This window comes from Thermobia domestica, chromosome 10 (genome assembly GCF_964235325.1).
Source record: "Thermobia domestica chromosome 10, izTheDome1.hap1.1, whole genome shotgun sequence".
NCBI lineage: Eukaryota > Metazoa > Arthropoda > Insecta > Zygentoma > Lepismatidae > Thermobia > Thermobia domestica.
In genome coordinates this window covers 234,478,231-234,503,973 of record NC_137463.1, presented here as the reverse complement: position 1 = coordinate 234,503,973, position 25,743 = coordinate 234,478,231, and the positions used below count along the sequence as shown (strand labels likewise).

Genomic DNA, 25,743 nt, shown 5'->3' with positions numbered 1-25,743 from the left:
ATTAAAAATTTTTGGGTATAGTACAACCTAAAGCATGAAGCAATAATAATGATTTTCCTAAACCATACACATACAGACAGTTGTCAAATACTACAATATCTAACATTTTTAACACATAATATGAATATTCAAGACATACGACTGTTTTGTGTTAACGTTGTTTGATGATTACACGAGGTGATGAAGTAGAATTGTGTGTCAGTAATAGGCCAGATGTTGCTGGTGCAAAACAGGACGCCATTTCAATTTTTATAGATGCGAAATTGTGGGTATGTGGTTAGTTGGAGGAAGTTCATACCAAACTCACAGTGTCTTGAGTCTCGAGATCAAGTGTCTAAGGTGATGTGACCATATGAAACTCACAAGATATCATATCAGAAAAAAAGGAACAATGGGCGGAAACTAAACTTAGGTGGGAAGGACCGCTGAACATTGAAGAGGACTGCCACACAAATTGACAGAAGAACTCCGTAATTAGCAATCGGAAAACCTGTTTCCTACAATTATTGTCTGATAAGAGCTGCACAATCTAAATGTATCCGCGGCCGGACTGCGATTAGGAAACCTCTGATCACCGCCACCAACATAGTAGCCCAAATGCTTTTATTTGAAATCTAAATTTATGTTTTTTTGGATAATAACCAAAGGAGATTTGTATTTTGAAATACAGTACTTAAACTTTGAAATACACAATTCTACTACCCTTTTTTATTTAATGTTATCTACATGGAATAGTGATATGTTGAAAATTAATAATAATTCATGTTACAATCGTTTCGTTCTTAAGTGAATGCTCTTGGTATAAGTGCAAGTTTGATCATATGGTCATTTTTTTTTCTTCAGTTCAGGGAATCATCCATCTCATCTCTATATAGTTTTCCATAATCTGAAGTTTAAGCAGCTTAATTTTTATTTAACCAGAATGACGAAGAGAGCGATGGTTCGTTGAAACAGTTTGCTGTTTTCACTATTATAGGATACTTATAATGTAGTTCTTTAATAATTTGAATATGCGTTCAATGTTGTATTTAAGCTACTTCAACAATTATTCAAAAAGCAATAAAATAAACCTACACTTCTTTTCACATCATCATTATATATATAATCTATATTACGTTTCCGTCCCTTTGTCACTCCCCTTATTAATTTGTTTCCTATCTGCTACATTTTTTTCTCTTACTCTCCATACTTTTCTCTGCTTACTTTCCCCAAAGTTTCTTTTGTAACGCATCTCTTTTGTTCATGATACACTACCGTTTACTCTGCAGTCTGATGCATGTAATTCGTAATGATCCCATTGCCCACATTTTTGCATGTATTTTTCTCAATTTAACTCTTCGCCCCGAGTACGAACTCACCAATTAAATGTCTAAAGAGTAGCAATTGCATTCTCGTGATCCTAAGAAGCAACCAGCCAGATTCACCCAATACCAAGAAAGAATGACGTCATTCGGACAGATGAAAGTCATCTGATCATCAGGAAAAAGTAAAGGAAAACTAGAAGAACGTAAAAGTATATTAAGTTGAGTTAATGTATTACCATCCTATATAGAAAATGTAAAACTGTTTTCTGTAATACCCTACTTTAACAGCATATCAAGATTTTATTTATTTTCATTTGTATATTGCGCATATTATATTGTGTTTGCACCTCGTAAGTGACCTTAAAGTTTTCTTTACGTGTATGAAGATTATTGTATAACTAGCACCTCAGTACAACGTTCTTCCTTTGCGTCGAGAACCTCTCCGGTCCACTCCATAATTTCTAGTTGTTGTCAGAGATTCCTGTCTGTTCCAGGAGTGTCTGGATAGATGATCAATTGTTTTCAAATAAACAGTGTTCAAATATCGATTAAAGATACATACCTTAATTTCATCTATATTAGGCAAACCTAATATGTGGCTCGAAGAGGCATCTAAAATATTCGTTAATATGGATTCTGCTTTCACAGTAGTTAACCTGAATTCATACAGAAGTTCCAGTTTATTGAGACATTCATTACAAATGCACTTTGGAAGCCTATCTTCTATAGACACCTGTAAAAAAAAATAAAAATAAAATAAACGTATGATACTATTAAGAGACAGATTTCCACCTTTATTTTAGATGATCAAAGCACACATAGAACGTAACTGATCTATAAGGAGCATTCATTTAATTCGTAGTCACCCCGTGAAATGAATGAAACCCATGCGAAACGTGTAACAACGCTTATACCGGCTTGTAGCGGGTTCTTTAAAGACTCGATAGATGGTATCGCACGGTAGTTATCGCATGGGCGGGAAAAGGAAGGTGAAGCTGTAAAGAGGGACAGTTGTAAGTCAACGTCGTCCAAATGCACAGTAGAGTGTTCTCAGTCGAAAAACAAACAAGCTGGTTCGCGGGAAATGGAGAAGGATAAAGTGGAGCAGCGTGCCGTTATACGGTTTCTTACTGCCGAAGGTGTCGGCGCACAGGCAACGCACAGATGAATGGCGTGGTTTACGGACAGCATGCATTGTCACTGTCAGCAGTCATCAAATAGCGCAAACGGTTTGCAGAGGGTCGAAAGACGCATAAAGACGACGTTCGTCCGAGCAACCCGTAGTGGCGAAGCCAAGATTACTGAGCGAGTGGACGAGATCCGCCAGAACCGGAGAACTACGGTGAAGGAGGTGATGACGGAAGTGGACGTCAGTGTCGGATTGGGTCACTCCATAATCACCCAAACGCTTCATTTTCTCAAGGTTTGTGCCCTATGGGTGTCCCAAAGCCTTACCGATGCTCAAAAAACGGAAAGAATGGAGGCGTGCCAGTCGCACCTGGAGAGATGCGAAGCTGCAGGTGAGGCATTCCTGGAGAAAATCATTACAGGCGATGAAACATGGTGCCATCACTATGTCCCGGAAAGCAAACGCTAAAGTTCGTAGTGGCATCACCCCACCTCTTCCCCTCCAAAGAAGTCCAAATCAATTCGAACCTCAGCGGGAAAGGTCATGGCCTCCGTGTTCTTCGATATTCGAGGACTACTGCACTCGGAATTTTTGGAGCACGGACAGTGAACGCCACCTGGTACGGAGAGTCGTAGCACAATCTCCGCAAGTCCATCAAGTCAAAACGCCCAGGAAAACTGTCGGCGGGTATGATTTTGCTTCATGACAATGCGCGGCAGCATACGGCCAACGTAACGCAGGGAACTTTGACAAAGTTTAAGTGGGAGGTCCTCCGTGATCAGCCCTACAGCACCGACCTCTCCCCTTGCGATTTTTACCTGTTTGAGACACTGGAAAAAAGCTCTACATGGACACCGTTTCCATTCGGACGATGAGATCATACAGGAGGTGACGTCGTGGCTTGGCCGGCAGCCCAAGGCCTTCTACCAGAAAAATATGCAGCGACTCGTGTCATAGTGGACAAAGTGCGTCGCCGCCATTGGTGGTTAGTTTTAAGGTAGGTGAACAATTTCCCACACTTGTACAGGGTGACTACGAATCAAATGAATGCTCCTTATAGATATTCACAATTTATTTTCCCGTCATTACCAATAATTCTCTCTAATTCTTTCCTTCAAATAATTCTAGTCTAGCGGCTAGACTTTCCTTCAAATAATTCTATGTGGTCCCAGGTTCGATTCCTAGTAAGAGAGGAAAAAATTAAATTTTACAATCATTCATTTCCATTAATCATTTGTCTTCTTCAGCTTAAAGAAGACCCTAAACTTTTAAATGTTCCTTTTTTTCTCCGATTAATTCTAGCGTCTTTTAACCTATCGGACATAATCACGGGGCATTAAAGAATGCATTTCATTTCTCAGTCTCAATTTGTTCCTTGTATCAGTTGTGATCATTAACATTTAATTTCTGACTATCAAAACCAACCAGATTATTTACCGAAATTATACTACGAATATGACCATCCGATTAAGATTCCCTGGGCACACATACGGTGAGTGTTGGTTAATCTTAAGAAAGAATGGTAGTTTTTATAGTGTTAAAGTAAAAATACTTAAATACGAGCTCCAAATCAAGAAAATGGGTCATAGCACGTAATTACTATAAATTGATTGTCTTATAAAATCGTATACTTCTAAAAAATGAAATGCAATATTTCAGTTTAAAGTCCTGTGATTATACCATTTAGCCCAATTATCAGTATTAATTATCTACTAACCTAAATCATGTTAATTCCAACTGTACTGTTTTTTTCTACCATATTTCGAATGCACTGCTCGGGTATTCTTTAAGCCAGAATCTCGTGAGGACAGACACGCGATTTCAGTGTTGTCAAAACACTTACAAACTACTAAACACTCAGTTCGAAAAGTGGAAATTTTACGTCAGGCGACCTATAACACCAAACGAAACATATTTGAAGCGTATTACATCAGGACTAAAAATCCATTGTTAAACATTAAGAAAAGTAGTTTGGAGAGTGAGTGGGATCTTATCACCAACTATATCAATAAAAACAAACAGCGGTTAGAAAAGATTTTATTAATGTTTTCAATTTACAAACAAATGTTCAAATTATAAAAACTGGGTTTACATATGATCACCAAATTGGAAACGGGTCAACCCAAATCAAATCGAACAATGATGGTGGCTGACAATTTTTTTTTTTTTTTTTTTGTTTATTTTTGTAGTGGCCATTTGTATAGGCGAGTCTGCATATCTTGCATTTTACAGATGTGTGCATGAAGCTCTATACGGTAATGTTTTTTTTGTTTTTAAAGATATTGAATTCAAATAAAAACCATATGAAAAAAAAATGAAATGTATAACATTGTATCTTATGTGTACATTTACACGTACTTTAGTAATTCGAAAATAAAAGCTTTGAATACTGAGGTTTGAAACCTAAAATCTTTATTTTTGAATTAAAAAATTTAGTGCAGTTACTGAGACTTCTCCTCAATATTTTGCCTGGATAGAGGCCATGGTATGCAACTTCCCACAATAGTTTCACATCTGAGAACATCATCTTTGATTTTTTGTCCATTTCTAAACATTGACATTTTTCTAAAAATCGGATATTTTCAATACTAAGTATCTAACAAGGGACAAACGTGAAAAATCTAAAATTTGCTCAAAATAGACGATAGTTGTGTAGTAACAAATAGTTAAAATTCCATCAATGGGACTTTATCAGTTTCTGAGTTATTAGATTGTTTATCATTGAAACTAGAATGTCATAAAACGATATGAAGCGTAGAATTAAATTTGCAACAAAAGTCAAAATAACACATTAGTGATGTTCACTTACGTAAGATCAATGAAATTACGATTAATTTATGAATCACAACTTTATGAAACAAAACTGTTTTTTTTTTCTTTTAGCTCTGCTGTTAAGAGGCCTCATCCCGGCGAAATTAAAATTCCGCTAATTTTACAGTAATTATGTGATATCTTGAAATAGATAAAAGATAATCGAAATGTGGAACAAGAGCGCCCTAGACAATACATTTTACATGAGATACCGTTATTACGACTCACTTATCTGCATTCGATTTCGAGCCATTCTGAAAATCGGCAATTATTTTCGCGTGTCTAAATGGCTGTAAATGGAAAGCTGCTAGGTGACTTGTGATAACGGTACCTCACGCAAAATAATATTGTCTAGGGCGCTCTTGTTCCACATTTCAATTATCTTTTATCTATTTGAAGATATCACATAATTATTGTAAAATTAGTGGTATTTTAATTTCGCCGGGATGAGGCCTCTTAAGGTACTTATTTGCATCAGTAATGTACTTAAGGTACTTAAGTAATTTCTATATAAAAATATTTACTGATATTGAAGCTACGACCTGTAGCAGTTGTGAAATCTGTTGGTATTATAGTCCAGAAGATATAACGTCGTTGGCTTCCCGCGCTTGGACCTGCTCGTCACTGGGGGGTGTGGTAAGAGGGTAGCCAATCACCAGCAACCGTCTACTGCGCTCAGCGAGCCACGAGTAACCAAACTGGCCACTTCCCATAAACGTCACTACAACTTTTCGCGGGAAGCCAACGACGTTATACCTTCCGTACTATAGTTTGCGTAGCACCTTACTGATTGGTAGCCAAATTTTGCCATTCTTAGATATTCTGAAAAGAGGTTATTGGGCAGTGCGGATGGAAAAAGTGAACAAAAGATCGTTATTTTCCTGACTGGTGTCTTCAATTCTTCCAATTCACATTTGAGGTCGTAAATGAAGGCTTCTGTATCATCATTTTTCCATGACAACATACTACGTCCTGGAAGTACTGAAGTACTGCGGTCAGTATTAATCTAATTTCGGTTTCAGTTAAAGGTACAAATCTATGATATGACCTGGTATTTTCAGTTCCTTATAAGTAGCAAATCTCTTCTCCAAGGTCTTGCTGTTTGATTGCACCTCTTCTGATGAAACACAGATAAAATGTATGGCTGATATGTTATCATTACAAGACCTGTACATTTGTTCAGCTGTTAAAATTTGCAAACAGAAATGTTAATTGTGTTTAAATGAACATATTATTGGGACAGGCAGACTAACTACAAGTATAGATAAATATACTGTGTAATATATCGTTTGTTATGCCACTGTTGAAATATAAGAACAATGTGAAGACTACAAAAGTAACGGCTTAAGCCTTATGACCTTGAGAAAGAATGCCCAGCCAGTGCATTCGAAGTATCAGAAGCAAAAAGAATACAATTGGAAGAAACATTGTTCGGCTTCAGTAGATAATTAATATTACAATCTGCTCCATACGCTCTACTTTTAGTAACTGTAAAAATACACATTATGTATGAGCCAAATAGTGGATATGAACGGTTATGCTTACAAATACCGAAGACAATTAAAGAACATAAATCTTCCAAATATTCTATCTAGTTTGATCTTAATCCCCACAAAGTACACGAAGCTGCGCTTTCGTCGTAACAAATTGTGCGTTACTTACTCGCCTGTCCTCCCTCGCTAACTTATAAGGCATGTTCCACATCTACCTGTGGTCGCGAAAGAAATCCCATATTTTCCGACGCAGTACTTGCATGAGAAACGGTGAAGTCCTCTAACAGTCAATTTGGACAGAGGAATTTTTGTGAAACACTTTCTAAGGTAGCAATAGTGAATTTCCTGATGACACAATTTTGATGTTTGGCATTACTCGAGCAGAGGTTGGTTCTACCAAATTTTGACAATTTCTTATACTTTCAGCTTAGATTAGAGCTCAACTACTGCTAACATTTCTCACCTTCAAAGCGATTTTACTGCTTACCAAATTTTGACAGCTTTTTTACATGTTCGGGTTAGTTTAGGGCTTTCAGGTTAGTTCTTCAAAATTCATTTCAATATACCGTGCACCAACAGAAATTACCTATATCCACATTTTCAGTCCTTCACGAAAACGCCAGTCTTTCCTTTAGGCAATTCATTCGTTATTTCGGTTCTTTCGATTTCAGTGATTCGATTCTTTCGGTTCAGTGATTTGATTCAATTTGTTCCGGCTTTTTGAACGAATCAGTTCCAGTCGCTACATCAGAGTAACTCTTGTATAGCAGCGAATAATGAGGTCACGTGTCTTTTCTGTCAGCTTGCACCTTGCAGTAATCGCTTCACAGGCGGTGTGTGACGGGTGTGAAATGTGATGCGGTCGAATGTTATGTTTCAGATATGAATATATTTAATGGCGTTATTTGACGATTTATTTTTGAGGAATTTCTCTGTTGTTTAGATTTACTTATATTGTCAAGTGAAGTTTGCAACACGAAAAATAATTGTTTCAAATTTTGTTTCGGTGTCGGATTAATGAAATTAAGTAAGACTTGTGTTTCGTGTGAGAAAGAATATAAGTTATTTTCCACTTTTCGTGGTGAAAAACTTGAAGTATCATATATTTGTTATAACACATATTCATCGTATTTAAAGCGAGTTTCTGTGAGGAGTGGCACTTTTTTGAGCAATTCAAGGCTGGAAGTACGACAAATAGTGTTGATCTGTTATACGTTTATGAGTGGTATTATGAAACACTATAACATTATTTGTGTTTTCCTTTGCGTCCAAGTTAAGTTTAAAATCTGTTTGTGATTGGCTGACCTACTAGAGAGAAGTATGTGGAAGCTGTTATAAGATATTCCGTAGGTCTAATTGCGGGACCAGGGTTAATTGTTGAGCTTGATGAAGCTCTCTTCGGTCATAGAAGTATTTAATATTTTGGCTGATATTTAGTATCTGTTGGTTGTGATCTTGGTTCATTTGATAGGATTACGGTTCGTTCTTTGTAACAGTGATGTAGTCATTGATGATTTGTTGTAGTATTGGATAATGTGTGTCATGTGATTAATTAACGCCCTCTGGTGTTTGAATTATAAAGTCATTTGACGTGCATGTTGCTTTTATGGTAGTTTGGGTATTGAAGATGATCCTGATTTATTTGACTTGTTCTTTTGAGTGACGTAAAGAATGTTTGTGAATTTGCGCCTGTTACAAAGCGAGGTGTTAAGTGATTTTCAGACAGCTTTGAAGTGGTGTCAGCATCGTGGGCTTTTACTCACGCCAAAATTGAGCATTAAATGTTCTAAGAATATGCATTTAGAAATTCGTGAACGTGGTCATTGGTTTGGTAGGTTTCGATGTGAAAGATCATGTTGATGGAAAGTTTGTTGAGATTTCTTTGTCGAAGAACAGTTGGTTCGAGAACTGACATTAATAAAGCCATTACTGCAATGTATGCTTTTGCCCGTAACTGGAATTATGAAGAGGATATGATCGAATGTTCTTCTCATGATAGTTGTTTTAGCTCTGCTACGATTGTCGATTGGTTATCAGTACTGCCGCGAGGTTTGTATGATTGCATTTGACCGTCGTTATTGTGACTCTGGTGGTCGTATTGCTGGAACGAGACATTGTGTGCACATCCATGATGTTAAAATTGGTCGGCGGAAGTGTCCGCGTGGAAGAGTTGTGGAGGGGAATTGGATTATTGGAATGATAGATATAGACTCGAATGAATTACGTTTGGAAATTTGTCCTGATAGCAAGAGGAGTTTTGTTGAGTTGATTTTAGTTTAGCGTCCCTTTTCAGCAGCGAGGCTATATGAGACGTGGACCTACTGATTAACGTGGAATCCGAACCACATGAGCTCCCGCCGGGAATCGAACCCGGGTCTCCCGCGCCAAAGGCGCGTATGCTAACCGCTTAGCCACGAGGAGCTCTAAGAGGAGTTTTCCAGTATTGTGTAGTATTACTTTGAAGCATAACTTATTCCCCCTGAATCTCGTGTAGTTACTGTATGACAGATTGACTGATCCTGGTTTTCGTGAACAATTGACTGTTAATCAAACTTATTGTTTTGTTGATCCTGAAGCTGGTGCGTGTACTAATAAGACTGAATCTCAGTGACGTCTTTTGAGACGTTCTGGGCCTTATGCAGAGTCGTTCTGACGCGTGATTAGTGGCCATACTAAAGAGTTCGACTAACATGTTACCTGCAGTAGTCAGGCCTTTAGTATGACGCTAATCAATTCGTCAAAACGACTCTGCATAAGGTCCTCTATTTCTTATGAAAAGCATAAGGATTTCCTAGATGACGATTTCTGTGAATTTTTGTGGCACCGTGATGTGAAAAGAAAGTGTGTAGATGCATTTGATCAATTGGTTGAGGATATTAAGCATGTTTATTATGGTTAATTTTCTATATTTTAACTTCGTTCTGTATTTTCTGTGGTATTTTTTTCTACATGGGTAATTACCTTTTTAGTATTTTTAAATATTTGTTTTTATTTTATTTTTTAAAAATTTTTTTTGGTAGTAGTAAAACATTAATACGTGCAGTTTTATTATACAGATCCATAGTCTTAGTAGCAGTAGTAGTAGGAGGAGTAGGGGTAGTAGTAGTAGTAGGAACGGGTTAGAAGCCCCGCAGGGGTTCGCTGGGTTCTGTTCTCGACATAAAATGGACATGCTGCTCAATCATGAAATATTCCGCGTCTAAACATCACATAACTCCAAATCATAATTTCTTACCTCATTTCTCCTGTAAATTTTCCAATTTTTTATAAAAAAAAAACACGGAGGGGCGAATCTGAACTTAACCCAAAATCCATATATTTCACTCGCTTTTGCTATAGGAATTCCTACATAATGGTTAGTTTTAGGTTTTTATGAATTTTGTTCTACAACTTGCTGGAGTTTGGGAGTATGGTGGTTCCTGGTGTAATATTTTCATTTATTATTTTAAACGTTAAATATCTGAAATACTGATTAACTTCTAAGAGTGCAAGAGGACTATTCTAAGAGTGCAAATTAGAATACTGTAGGGATATAGTATACATGAAGCTGCATCAGTTTCCGAAGGAGCAGGACGCTCATACTTTTAGGGATTATTCATTGAGTATGTACGAACTTACAAAGGGGGTAACAAAGCGACTTTTAGTTACTTATCGACTGATACGAAAATAATAAAGAACGTACCTGTACTTTATATCTGCATGTGTAGTGCCCTTGTACTTTATCTATGACTATGTGTGTGTACGGGGGGGGGGGATTTAACGCAATTTGCATATCTTGTACACATGGATACTTCTTACGGTCCATGTTCCGTTAAAGGGGGTCTAAAGCTACACTGGACCCCCTTAAGCTAAGCTAACCTAATATAACGTTATAGTATGTAATGAAACGAAAATAAATAGAAAGAAGTGGTGTCAAAGGCACTGGACCCCCTTAACGGAACATTGACCCTTCTTACTATTGCACTACGTAGAAAATTTATGATATTTCATATAGAAGTGGTAATAGAACACAGAAGAAACGCAGATCAGGGGGTTCCCATGTATACTATTACCTACAGTAGTAATACATTTTTCGTTGCTTCGAAAGACGTAAATGTTTAAAATAATTAGTGAATGATAAGTAGCACGAACGACCATGATACCTAACCCAATTTTTTCGGAGGAACTGGCTCCTCGGAACGTTACAGGAACTGTTCCGTGTAATCTGTTCTTTTGGAATCGGAATCATTGAGCTAATCAAAAATGAATGAATTACCTAAAAGGAAAATTTGCCCTCTCATTCCTTCAGGAAAAATGTTTCACACAGTATTTTACCTAGAAATTTTCTATTTGGTAGAACTGTCTACTCGAGTGAACCCTAACGTTTTTAAGTCTGAAAATATTGGACTTACTTTGCTGCACAAAGGCCTTAATTTTAGTTCAGGTACCAAATGCACAAGTTTTACCCTTCCCTGCTGATCGACTTTAAAAGTGGAGTGAGCATTTAATGAAGAACTCACCTTCACAGGCAAACATTCTGATATCTTATTTGATAACTTCCTTTTGTTGCCAACCTCATCGAATACACCAATTCTCGCATCCCCTTGGACAGCACAAAGACGACAATATGCATCCAGCACATCCACCGCCATTAGTTCACTCGTTATTACGTATTTAATGGGGTAAATAGAAATAAAACTTTGCTCTATGGCGATAGCAATCTCATATTAATTAAATTTCTTGAACTCTGGATATACACTCATTCACTGTTTTTGTTTAAACCTTGTATTTTTACACTATAACCCAGGTTCAAAAACTAAGTACGTTCATTGACAGCAAGGTTCGTATATACACTACGACAGTCGACAGTTCTTGTTATAATTTCTTCTTCTTCTAAATATGAAAAGGATATGTACAATCTACGGTCCCAGCTTCCGAGCCATGTCGACAAAATCTCTGAGAACGGATTGTACACTAGTTGATTTGAAGTTCGCAGTATAACTCCAAAAGAAAGAAAAATAAAAAATGATTGTCCCGGGGAAAAGATTGCATGATTTTGGACTATATTTCAAAACTATAAAATATTTATTAAATACTGAAATGGAATGGTACAAAGATAATTGTTATGAAATACTAAATGGTTTGCACTTGTAAGAAAAGTGTCCAAATGGAAATGATGATTGCACTTAAAAAAGAACGTAAAAACAGAATGGATTCCCACATCATCGTTGAACCCCATCTTCTTCTGAAGGTACCACAAAGTATACGGTAAGCAATTCTCGCTCGCTTTAATAAACCTCTCCACTTCACACACGGCACCTCCTTCAAATGAGAACTCCACCCCCTTGGTCCTACAGGCATAAGCCATTGAACAAGGGATGCGTTCAGGGGTTGTGTTAGATTGGGGAATCGAATGGCGTAGGATCCACAGTGTAAATAGCGCTGGTAAAAACTTTTCGCATAATGAAGAAACTATATGAAGTGGATATAATGGATTGTTAAAATTGGAGTTTAGTGTGCAATATGTAAGAAAAATTTTTATTTTGGTAAATGTAGAAGAGTGAGTAATGAAAAGCAACTGAAGTTTGGAGTTATAACGTTACCGTTATATAAATTTTGAATGACCCTCTTATATGGAAAAGGAGTTCTTGGAATCATTGCGCACTGAGACAAAATTTTTAGAATTGATATGCTGCGAAGTGCCTCGCTCGCGATTTTCTATGTGTGTGTGGCCACTTGCCCATTGCTCTCTTCGTATGGCCTAGTTTGGAATAAAAGTGCGGCTCAGCTTGCCTTTTTTCTCTACCTTTGGAAGCTGAATTGTAAGGCTAAAGGCAGCAGCGTACTATATGCAAAAATGTGCATATATTGTGTTAATGACAAATTATTAATATTATCATCTGTTTAAATGTGGTTGATATGCTTTCAATAATCCAATAAGTACTCAATCATCTCTTATTAATGAAGCAGCTACCTTAAAACCAAATGTTTTGTGGGTACTATTGTTTATTCCCATAATGTAACCATGCGCCTTCATTACGGGAAAAAAAATATCAATGACTGGGCGCGGAGAGTGGAACTTTGGCAACGAAAGAGATTAGAGCGACCACCATCCACTCCAAAGTTTTATACAATGATAAATGCAATCTCAAAAGTTTCTATGCAATTCTTTGCGTTAATTTCATTAGTAATGTTTCAACTAGGTAAGTGATTTAAAAAGAAGATTCCAATATGAAAATGCATCTAAGTTTTAATTATGTACAAAATCTACAAAATGATGTAGCGGAGTAGCCTGTGCTAGCTAGGACGAAACCAGCATGTAGAAGGAGTAAACATACTAATTCATGGTGCATTAAATTCTCAACTCGAGTGAACAGTGACCACGCCAACGTCTTCAATGATTCGACTTTCGTTGCCGTAAATACGTGCGCGAAAATATCGGTATTCGGTCGTCAGTGCTATGCGCAGCCACATTATTAGAAATAATCTCTAGAAAGTACAGCCATGTTAGATTTGTTAGTTTAGGTGCATTGCGTAGACAGGATTACACTAGTCACGGCTTACATCTAAATGCAAAAGGAAAGAGAAGGGTCTGTGATTGGATTATTGAGGCAGCAGATGCTTTTTTATGGGTTACGAGTTCTGCAAAAAAACGAAATTTTTGACGTGTACTTCACCTCCGCAAAATAAACATAGAGAAGTTTCCTGTAATTGTTATGACAAAAAAAGTAATATAGGTTATGTGTGTTGTGGTATGCCGTCTTGTATGTCGGATCTAAATGTTGTAGATACTGTAAGTTGCCCAAGTAATACTCCCCTACTAAAAGCAGTAGATATAACTACCGGTAATGTTCCTAATCAAAAAGTAGAAGACGTAAGTGAGTCCAAAAATATCAGTCTCCAAATCCTACATCACAACGTCCAAGGATTAGGAAATAAAATAATCGAATTAAAAATAATTTTGGAAAATGAATTAAGTAAAACTGATGTCTTGTGTATATCGGAGCACTGGCTGAATAAAGAAGAAATAGAAACAATTTCATTCACAGGTTTTAAACTATCTGCGTACTATTGTAGGGAAAATATATCCCATGGCGGTATTGCCATATTTGTCAAAGAGGACTTTCGTATCAAAATTCTAAGGAATACCCTTACATTGAGCGTTGAAAAAACTTTCGAATCTGTAGCACTTGAATTTTGCGATCATAATTTAATACTTATCTGTCTCTATCGCACGCCAGACAGTAATGTCAATGACTTTTTGAATAAATTAGAAAGGCTTATATCGGAATTGTCGTCCTCTAAAAAGTCGTTAGTAATTTGTGGTGATATTAATATTGATTTTTTACTAAATAATAGCAAAGAAAAAGATCTCATTTCGCTCTGCACATCATTTAATCTGAAACCTATCGTAAATACTCCTACCAGAATAGGCAAAACAAGAATCTCTGCTCTTGATCAAATTATAATTCCACGTGATGATTTCGTATCTCATGTTGATGTACTAAACCTAGGCTATTCTGATCATAATGCTGAACTCCTTTATTTTTACACAGAAATAATTAATAAGAATAGAAACGTGGGCGTGGAATGGTCCGAACGGCGTTCATTTACACCCACTAACGTGGCATATTTCAGATACTTGTTGAAAACTGAGTCGTGGGAAGATGTTTATATTGAATGTAATGTTAACGACCAATTTAATTCATTTTTATGCATATTTACTCATTATTTTAATATTGCTTTTCCTAAACAAAAAATTAAGATAAATAAATCGGTAAATGTCAGTTCGAAGTGGAAGACTTTTGGGATAAAAGTTTCTCTAGAAAAAATGCGCTATTTACATCAACTATCCCGACGGTGCCGTACTCCCGTGTTTAAACGATACCACAAAATGTACAGACGAGTTTTACATAAGGTTATAAAACAGGCAAAAATGTTAGAGAATGATACTTACATAGGAAAAGCTTCCAATAAAATGAAAGCTACATGGCAAATCATTCGGAAAGAATCTGGGGAACGAAAACCCTCCTCTAAGATAACTAGCGTTTCTTGTCAAAATAAAATTATAAAAAATCCGACTGAAATTGCAAATGCTTTTAACGATTACTTCACGAATGAAATGGAAAAGCTTATCACTAATAACGTGAACAATAAAGTATCTAGCAAACAATACGTTAGTAGACATAACGATATTTTCGAAAAATCATTGTTCTTGCACCCAGTAACTAGTCAGGAAATCTTAAATACTACACTGAAAATGACAAATAAGAGTTCTTCAGGATATGATGAAGTTCCTGATAAAATTCTAAAGCAATGCTCTTGTGAAATTGCTGATATCTTATGCTTCATAGTAAATAATTCATTTAGTAGTGGCGTTTTTCCTGAGGCATTGAAGCTAGCAGTTGTTAAGCCCTTATATAAAAGTGGCAAGAAAGATCTTACATCGAACTATAGACCAATATCATGTGTGTCTACCTTCTCTAAACTTTTTGAAAAACTTATGTATATAAGACTAGTTAGCTTTCTAAATAATTTTAACTTAATATCTCCTGCTCAAAATGGCTTTAGATCAAATAAGTCTACTGAAACTGCTCTTTACTCTTTTCTCTATTCTGCTTTAAATTCAATAAACGCTAAGAAATATACAACCGGCATATTTCTTGATCTTAGCAAAGCTTTCGATACAATTGATCATCATATTTTACTTAAAAAATTGCAAGATTATGGTATTAGGGGAAATGCTTATGAGTGGTTTAAATCGTATATATCCAACAGAAGGCAAACTGTTGAAATTAACTGTCAAACTCGAGACACTCAGGGAGTAAGCAAATATTATTCAGATACCAAAGAGTTAAAATTTGGGGTCTCTCAAGGTTCCATCTTAGGCCCTATTCTATTTTTAATATATATAAATGATTTGCCACAATGTTTAGACTCTGCTAAAATTGTTCTGTATGCTGACGATACAAATATATTAGTAACTGGAGAAACTTACGTTGAGTTATGTAATGCAGTAGATTCCACCATGTCTGCCATCAGCGACTGGATGGATAGAAATAAACTAATACTAAACACAACAAAGTCTTCGTGCATGTGCTTTCACGTAGCAAAAAACGAGATAAGAAAACGCCCTTGTGTAACAATTAACGGCAAAACGTTCAATTACGTCTCGGATATCAAATTTCTTGGTCTTTGGGTGTCAGATACATTAGATTGGAAAATTCACATTCAAAAATTATCTAGTAAATTGGCTCAAACCTGTTACATGTTAAAGCTTTTACGAAATAGTGTCAGTCAACATGTTCTGCTCACAACTTATTTTGGACTTTTTCATTCTAAATTGAAATATGGTATTATATTCTGGGGATCTACTGCACTGCTAAATTCCATATTCGTTTTACAAAAGAGAGCTTTAAGGTTTATAACCGGAAGTAAACCTCGAACTTCTTGTAAACCTCTATTTAAATTTCTTGAAATCTTACCTCTTCCATGTTTATATATATATGAAATTCTAAAATTTGTAAGAAAAGATATACAGATAGATACAAGCACCTTCCGGTTGAACTCAGATATTCATATGCATAATACAAGACAAGCGTCTGACATTCATGTAGAGTCCTCACGTTTAAAAGTACATAAGAATAGTACATTTCCTATGGCAGTGAATATTTATAACAAGCTTCCTTCCACTTTAAAAAACAAAACATCTGGTTTCAATAAAGCAGTCAAGTCCTACCTACTCGAGCACTGTTTCTATTCTGTAGAAGAATATCTCGCCTGTAGTAAATAATGTTTAAAGTATATATATTTTGTATATCTATAATGTAAGGTTTTATTAACTGTTATGTTGTTTTATATCGATGTATGTAAATTAGAATAATGAAAAATTGTACCTTTTTGCTTTATATAAATTCATACTATTTTAATATTGCATGTAGATTTAAATCTATACATATGTACACATTCAGTGTTCTTATGACGTGTCCAACTCATACGTTCACGTTGTGAACAATTTGTATGAAAAAGGATGAAAATAAATACAATACAATATTACAATTTGAAAAGTATTTTAGCGCTTGGAAAATGTGAAGTGCCACAATAATTAAATAGTTTGAAATATACCTATCAAATATATGTTTTGTGTGCGTTAATTGATATGCAAGTGAAGTAAAAGTGTGCATGCTATATAATAATATTTTGTGTTAGAGGATAAGTATTGTGCATGTATTTTATTCATTATATTTATAGTTTCAGCAGTGCAACAGGTTGGTATTATTTTATACAGAATACATGGAAAAGAAATACATGTCTCACCCAGCGTTCCCCGAACACTGACCGTGCACTGGGTAACCACAAATGGAACGATCAGCTGATTCAGCTGAGGTGGAAGCAGGGAATAATCACGAACACGGTATGTAGCAAAAGTCCATGGTTCGAATCCCGAGTTTCACCAGTTTTGTTCTCCGTTGGTTAATATTTAGTTGCGAGTTGGTATCATTTAGTCCAAGAGTCTGTTTTTATTCATGAATCAGTACAAGGACGTTCAGGGATCTAACCCGATACCATTAAATCTATCCGCACAAACGGTAGCCCACAGGAAACGAACACAAATACGCTCATAAATTGCCTTATCCCGACCAGGAACAAACGGTAATCAAACCTATACACTCATAGAGTTACGTTTTTTGCGTAGATAAAACAAAAGATGATCAAAACGTTTGGATATTTCTAAACTATATGAATAACTTGAGAAATTGTGATGGTATTAAAAGAGGATACGAGTGCTTTATTAAACAAACAGTTCAATAGTGTGGAATTAGCAGTGTGTGGTAAAGATCAACCGCCTTACTGGAGTGATGTCTGAAAGGTTTTAAATATAGGTAATATTAGAAATAGTTCTCCTTTCTTGTCAAGTCTGACCCCAAAATCATAAGGGAAAACATGATAAATAAGTATATTAAAAAGCCTATAAACAAAAGATAATATTTAATTCGAGACCAAGCAAAGCCAAACGTGCTGCTCTTGAGTCACTACATAGTAATCCAGATATAACAATAGTGCCAGCTGACAAGGGTAATGTCACCATCCTACTTTACAAAAGCTTATAAGGTGAAGATAGCTGACCTACTAGATGAAACTGGCTATAAGAAACTATCCAGAAATCCTACGTCGATTGTTGAGAGGAAAACTAACCTGTTGGTGAAGAAGACTAGACTTCCCGAAGATCTGTGGAAGGGCCTGTATGCATACGGAAGGTAACCATCTCGACTCTATGGTTTACCAAAAGTTCAGAAGAGTACCTCTGAGACCCATTGTCAGCGCCATAGGGAGCCCAACATATCCCCTAGCAAAGTACCTCACGTCAGCTGTTAATCCGTTTCTTGGATAATTGCCCTGATGATGAGAACGATGACAGCTCTCGAAACGTTGGCCTATCCACCAGTTTTCACCTGGCTGATTGCCCGAGAAGAACTTTACCATATACGCCGCCAGAAAAGCTTCAAATCTTACTTCAAACACCTCTACGGGGAGGAAATCCTACGCAGCATATTACAACTTCAAGACCTGCGTAAGAAGAAGGCTCGAACGCTTTGTACTCTTGGCTTCCTTTTGAGATGCAGAGATCAGCATGTCATTCCTGTCTTCGCACAAATACGATACCCACTTCACTCGCTTTGAATTAGCAAGATTATACATCGTACCAGTTTCGCTCTTGTGAAGGAATGCATTAGTTTCACCCGCTGGAAATTCGACAGATTAGATCGCGAACTTCTATCAACTCAACTCTTCCTCACTGGACACTTGACTACGGCAGACTGGGATTGGGTTCACACCAGTTCCACGGCACAGGCAGAATCACTTCTCCTCATAACTACAAGGATACAAAGTAAGAAATTTTCACGACTGCAGAGACCGGTACAGGATACATGAGAGCGAAATCCAGACAGAGTCATCATCAATCTTACAGACAATCAACTAGATGAAGCTACTTCTTCACTGCTACAAAAAGGTCTGAACTTCGCTCCAGAGCCTAAGTTCATTCCGTCTACAGAAATAATCTCCAGCATTGAACAAGCTATACACTCTCTTCCAACAGCAGAAGCAGACGAAATTCGCCATGAAGTAAGTTTGGCCCTGAAAAGGGCCAGAATACCAAAACCTAATATTTCCAAAGAAGAAAGAACAGCTCTCAAAAATCTTTGATTTGATTTGATTTGATTTATTTGCGTTCATTTGACCATACAAAGTACACAAATTTGTACATATGGTAGAGAACATGTCATTTCACAATAATACATTGGTTAAATACAGAGTTAATAAACACATATAAACAAACTATAAGCATACGAATATAAAAACTAAAAAAATTACAATAAAAGAATGAAAAAATAAAGATTTATTATTTAATCTAATGGTTAAAATATATCTACATACCGATTTTTATTGCCTTCATAAATAATAAAGGATTATTGACCTATATACTCATCTACAGAATAATAAGATTTACAAATTAGCATATTTTTAACCTCTCTCAAAAACTTTACATCATCTTTTATGTATTTCAATTCTCTTGGTAATTTATTATATAGCACCGCACCTCTATAAAATGTAGTTTTTTCAAACATACTTGTTCTGTGTGACGGTATTACAAATTTATCACAGTTTCTAGTTCTATATTCATGTACGTCGGCATGCGTTAAGTAGTTATCTATATTTTTTCTGACTAATTTTAATACCTCATATATATACAAACTCGGTATCGTAAGCAATCTGAGTTCACGAAATTTACTTCTACAACTACTACGAAAATGAGAATGTGTAATGATGCGGATTATTTTCTTTTGTAATCTAAATATTATAAACAAATCATTAGTGACACCCCAGAAGGCAATACCGTACTGTACTAGGGAATAAAATGACGCATAATGTAATGAAATTAAAGTGTCTAGGTTAAATGAAATCTTTGAGTTTTACGTCCCACGATTATGCCGGTTAGGCTAAAGGAGACGGTGATTATGAGAAATGAGTGAAATGGTGGAATGAAGAAAGTGGGAGGAAACGGAAGAACCCCGAGAAAACCCACGAGCACGGTCTTTGTCCACCACAAAGTTCACTTGGCGGGGGCTGGGATCGAACCCGGGACCCCAAGTACCAGAGGTGAACGCTCTACCACTGAGCCACCGCGCCCCCCAGTGTCTAGGTTAAGAACAAAGGAGAGTGTATAAGCCATATAAACAATAGAAGATAATTTTTGGCATAAATTGTTTATATGATGTTTCCATTTAAGTTTGTCGTCTAGGTTTAATCCTAAGAATTTCGTATTTGAAGTACATTCCACATTATTATTATTAATTGTAAACGAAGGTTTAATCGATGATGAATTAGTTGGGAAAAAATATAAACATTTGGTTTTTTTCGGTGTTAATAATTAAGTTATTGTGGTGTAACCAAGTTTCGAGCTCTCTTGCTGTTATATTTACGTTATTTTGCAGCTCAGTTAAATTACTTCCTTTTACAAGTATATTTGTGTCATCTGCATACAGAAATAACTTACCATGAGTGATATAAAGTGGTAGATCATTAACATATAAAAGAAATAATATTGGTCCTAAGACTGATCCTTGAGGAACTCCTATGTTAACCATAGAAGGTATTGATCTGTGAGTTTCGATATACAAGTCGTCTGCATTAATGAAATTTATCTTTACAAATTGTTGTCTATTTGTAAGGTAAGTTTGAAACCACTGCTTAGCAACACCTATTCCATATGCATTTAATTTACTTAAGAGTAACGAATGGTTGACACAGTCGAAAGCTTTACTTAAGTCGCAAAATATAGATAGTGGGTATGATTTACTTTCTATTGAGTCTACTACTTCTTGCAAGAAATGAAGGACAGCTGTAGGTGTGGATCTATTTTTAAGAAAACCATGTTGCGAGTCAGATAAAACATTGTTACGTTCCAAATGCGTAATTAATCTATTTTTCATTATGGATTCTATAATTTTCGAAAATTTAGAGGAGAGAGCTATTGGTCTGTAATTTTCGCATTTCTTTTTGTCACCCTTTTTGTGTAATGGTTTTATAAGGGCCCATTTCAGGCTGTCTGGGAATATACCTCGTAAGAATGAGTCATTAATTATGTGAGACAGAGGCTGTGCAATTGCGTGAATACATCTTTTGATTATAAAATCCGGTATGTCATCCGGTCCCCTTGATGACCCGTATTTAAAATTCCTTACTACTGATATTATTTCCGAAGGATTTGTTGGAATTATAAATAAAGAACTACTAATTTTATTAATTCGATTAGGGTTATTCTTAATATCATTTGATGGTGTTTGCGATTTAAGTAGGTTAGTAACTATATTGCTGAAGTAAGAGTTGAAAAGCTCAACAATAACATGAGGGTCTTTACAGTTTTTGCCGTTCGCGAGTTTTATTTCAGTATTTTGAACATGTTGTGGTTTTTGATTTGTTTCTTTAATTATTTTCCAGGCCATTTTGGTCTTATTTTCTGCATTAGAAATTACATTATTACAATAGGACTTTTTGGCTTGTTTTATTACCTTTTTATATATGTTTTTATAATTTTTACAATAAATCTTAATACTATTATCCTTAGTAGTTTTGCTAAGATGATTTAGTGACTTCATCTTTTTACTACTCACCATAATACCTTGCGTCACCCATTTCTTTTGTTTATTGTTCTTGATTGTAAACGTTGCGTATGGGAAACACTGATCAAATATCAGCTTAAATTTACTGAAAAAATATACTAAACTTATCGTTCACCGAATAAGATTATTTTGACATTATACTTGACCAGTCCTCGGATTCAAGACACTTATTAAATTGTAAAATATTGTCTTCACTGAAATTTCTTTTTCTCATTTTTATTATTTTTGAACAACCAGTTTTTTTTTGTTTTGTGGACTAACACATTTGCATTGTAAGAGTTCACAGTGGCTATTTGTGCTCTATGATCAGAAAACCCGCTATTGAAAACAGTAACGAAGCAATCGAATTTCATTTTGTTTATAATCACCTGATCGATGGCAGATTGTGAATTTTCCGTTATTCACGTTGGTTCATTAGCTATTGCTTCTAAATTATGGCTAAGTAGTAATATTTTCAATTGACCATCAATAGAACTATGGTCCAAAAAATCAATATTTATATCACCCACTACAACTACATCCTTCGTCTTTGTTTCATAATATGAAAGAATATTTTCTAAATTTCTGATAAAAATATTTACATCAGTCTCCGGGGTTCTATATATACAAATAACTACTACCTTATAAGATAATAATTCAACAATGGATGCCTCAATATGTTTATCTATGTTTAGTTTTTCAAATTTCGTTACCTTTTTAATTCATACATCTGATCGTGAAAATATACAGGATCCTCCCTGTTTCATATTTGTTCTACAGTAACTTGCAGCTAGGTTATAATTAGGAATATTAATAATACCAAGTTCATTTTGTTTTCTCCAATGTTCTGTTAAACAAATTAGACTAGGTTCCTGCATATTTTTAAATAAAATTTCCAGCACAATTTTCTTTGTTGAGCTAAGCCCTTGTAATTTTGATGAAAAATCTCTAGTTGACTATGTTGAGTAGAGCTTAAGACACTATTGGACTTTTGTTTCGCCATAAAAGAATGATCGGGATCATTATAATGTGCTACAGAGGAAACATGAGTCTCATATGAAGGAGTGACAGTATTTTTATTCTTTTGTTTAGGAAATTGGAATTCAGGATTAGCAACGCGAATAATAGTTTTTGGATTTTTTTGACCTTTCTTGAGTGCCGGTGAGGTTATTTATACCCTTGTCCACAATCATAGTATCATTTGTAGAGGACAATGTCGTATTGAAATAATGACTTTTATTTTTGCCGTTAGCTATAGTAAAAATATTGCATTCCTAAATTTTAATTTCAATACCATTCTATTTTTCGAAGCCTCTTTGATTGTACAGTGTGTAGTATCATGCGACAAAGTACACTTTTACCTGCGTTATTTAAATGTAATCCATGGTTTATAAAATGATACCTTGGAAAACGACTGGTGTTTATAAATTCCACATTTTTTAAATTTTTACCTATGCATTCAGCATTGTTATTGAATTGAAAAATTTGCCTATTCAAGGTTCCATTTGGACGATGCGGAAAATCGTATCTATAGGGAACGGTGACCACAACCGATTTTATTTTTTTCTTATTCAGACATGCTAAAGTATATTCGAGGGCACATAGTGTTTCTGATTGTGGGGGATTGCGGAAAATTATTTGTACCAGCAAGGAGAACGACGAAATCTTCGCCAAGACACCAACACCACCATAGTACCAGCAGACAAAGGTAATGCAACTGTACTTATGCCTACAGACGTCTACAAGAACAAAATGTTAGAGCTATCAATGACACGGCCTACAGACGCCTTAAGAGGGACCCTACACCTGCAGTCGAACGGAAAGTAGCTGCTCTTTTGAGGAAAGCCAGTTTACCAGATGAAACCCGCAAGGAAATCACGCCACACGGTAGTCAGCCATCCCGACTTTATGGCCTGCCAAAAATACATAAGCCTGACATCCCGATGAGACCCATCGTCAGTGCCATTGGGGGTCCAACTTATCGCCTAGCCAGGTATCTCACCTCTCTGCTTCAGCCATTAGTAGGACAGTGTGAGCATCATGTGAAAAACTCATTCGACTTCGTAAATATACTAAAAACAATACGCACAGCTCCAGGGGACCTTCTAGTCAGCTTCGATGTGGTTTCATTGTTCACCAAGGTTCCAGTTCAAGATACGTTACTCCTACTTAGTGAACACTTCACATCGGAAATTGTGGAATTATTCAGAATCACCTTAACTTCAACATACTTTCTATATGATGGACAGTACTATGAACAGACGGATGGAGTCGCCATGGGATCACCACTTTCACCAGCAGTTGCGAATTTCTTTATGGAAGATTTTGAGCAAAAAGCATTAGAACTGACACCTTTGAAGCCGTCATGTTTTTATAGATTCGTAGATGATACGTTTGTCATTAGGCCTCACGGGGAGAAGACTGCATTTGTTCCTAGAATTTCTTAATAAACAACATAGTAACATCAAGTTCACAATGGAGATTGAAAACGACGGATGCTTGCCATTCCTGGACATTCTCATCCGCCGGAAGCCCGATGGTAGTCTCGGCCATAGCGTCTACAGGAAACCTACTCACACTGACCTCTATCTCAATGGCAACAGTTTTCATCATAAGTTACAGCGAAACACCGTCATCAGCACACTAGCACATATTGCGAAAGACATCTCAGACGAAGAATCCCTCCCTCGGGAACTGGATCATTTCGAGAAGACGCTACTCCAGAATAATTACAAGAAGCATGATATCAGTTTGGGCCTGAAAAGGACCTTTTCTGAACAGAGGAAATCCAAGGATTCTGAAAAAAAAAAAAAACATTAAGACCATACACAAGCCGCCACCAAAAATCAGAAACTTACTTCGCCCGATCAAAGATGATTTGGGCTTAAAGACACCAGGCGTGTATCGTATACCCTGTGAATGCGGAAAGGCTTATATAGGACAAACAGGACGCACCATTGAACAATGTTGCAGAGAACATGAAAATTACATTAGACTACTCCATCCAGAAAAATCAGGTTTAGCTGAACACAGTTTAACAGAAGGCCATAAAGTTTTATTTAAGGACACATCCATCATTACCAAGAGCACCAATTACTGGACCAGGATAGTAGTCGAATCTCTCGCCATAGTTCATGAACCGAACAACGTTAATAGAGACACTGGATTTCAACTCAGCCCCCTGTGGAACCCGGTCATCAGTACCACAGCAAAGAAAACGACACACAAACATCCAGATAACCCTCAGCCAATCAGTACCACGGACTACGGAACATAGCCAGCCAATTACAGCTCCAGTTTTCAGATTGAATCAGCCAATCAGGAACCAGCATTTTTGCCAGCCCAGAGTATATATTACTTATATCCGCTGATCTCTACATAATTGCCCTGATGATCAGAACGATGACAGCTCTCGAAACTTTGACCTATCCACCAGTTTTCACCTGGCTGATTGCCCGAGAAGAACTTTACAATTAGCTTGGTCGAACGGAAAACGAAATGTACAAGATACTAGGGAAGGAAGAAACAGTTTTAGATGCAACTGAGAAACTACTTGGAACACTGACTTAGAATGAAGTGTATCATGAGAGAGATATTAGAAGGTACGACAGGGTCGAAAGAAGCAACAGTTGATGGATAGCATTAAAACAGGAAAACGAAGAGATTAGATGAAAAACCGTCGTGCATGGAAGCTGCTCAGTTTGCAGCGACATGCCAATATTGGCTAAATAACTACGATGGTGCTGTATCTATAGCAGATAATGTTTCCGGCCTGGAGTAAGAGGGAGATAGTCAGTTCCGAGGTAAAATGTGAGTGGAAGAGGAAGGATAGTTCGGAATTCAAGGGTCAGGGATGGAAGATGGTGAGGGATGGTTCGAGTACTACAATAAGGAACTTCTGCTTATTGTAGATTATAGCATTTTGTACTAAAATATTAAATTGTAAACTTTCATATTTTATTTTTTGTAGTGCTTGGAACTAAATAAATGCTCAGTTTTACACCTTCTTAAAACATATTCGCAGCCAATATTTTTGGAATGATTCAAAATGCTATGTATAAAAATAACAAGAAAGTTCTGACGCTTTTTGTGGAGGTCTGTGTTCAATTGGCCCTCAAGGCGAGGGTCAGTTGTTCGTGTGGGTATATCCAACATACTATCTGGTTGTGGCAGTTCCGTTACACCGTGAACTTGTGTAAGGACAGAGTGAACATGAGACCTAAACAGAGCGTCATATGGGCGTGTATGCTGTACGAGTTCAAACTGGGGTCACGCGCCGCTGGAGCGGGGCGGAAGATATGCCAGTGCTTTGGTGAGGGCGTCGTGACTATGCGGACAGTGCAACGATGGTTTAACAAAGACGG

At 36.4% G+C, this 25,743-nt stretch overlaps 2 protein-coding genes across 7 annotated transcripts in view; one reads left to right on the top strand and one right to left on the bottom strand.

The window, feature by feature from the left end:
- The window catches only part of LOC145663092 (uncharacterized), a 72,987-nt gene extending 61,393 nt beyond the window's left edge, over window positions 1–11,594 (bottom strand). For 2 of the 6 annotated variants that reach the window (XM_081729363.1, XM_081729364.1), the window contains exons 1-2: window positions 11,237–11,593; window positions 1,867–2,037 (exon numbers count right to left, since the gene is read on the bottom strand). In XM_081729363.1, coding sequence (XP_081585489.1) covers window positions 1,867–2,037; window positions 11,237–11,368 — 303 coding nt within the window. In that variant the 5' untranslated portion in view covers window positions 11,369–11,593. Of the gene's footprint in view, window positions 1–1,866; window positions 2,038–11,236 lie in introns of all 6 variants that reach the window. The other 4 variants (XR_014127151.1, XM_081729361.1, XM_081729362.1 and 1 more) reach the window with 4 other exon arrangements.
- Window positions 11,595–17,795: 6,201 nt separating this feature from the next.
- On the top strand, window positions 17,796–23,826 carry LOC145661846 (uncharacterized). Its single transcript, XM_081727187.1, has 2 exons — window positions 17,796–17,974; window positions 23,115–23,826. Exons 1-2 carry the CDS (start codon window positions 17,796–17,798, stop codon window positions 23,824–23,826), a joined length of 891 nt encoding a protein of 296 aa, XP_081583313.1.
- The last annotated feature ends 1,917 nt before the right edge of the window (window positions 23,827–25,743 follow it).

What these genes read in the sequence shown, in the direction of transcription:
- LOC145661846 (XM_081727187.1), top strand. Translation starts at nt 17,796, where the DNA reads ATGTCACCATCCTACTTTACAAAAGCTTATAAGGTGAAGATAGCTGAC. An exon ending in GGCCTGTATGCATACGGAAG is followed by an intron (nt 17,975 to 23,114) that starts GTAACCATCTCG and finishes TTATGCCTACAG; the next exon opens with ACGTCTACAAGAACAAAATG.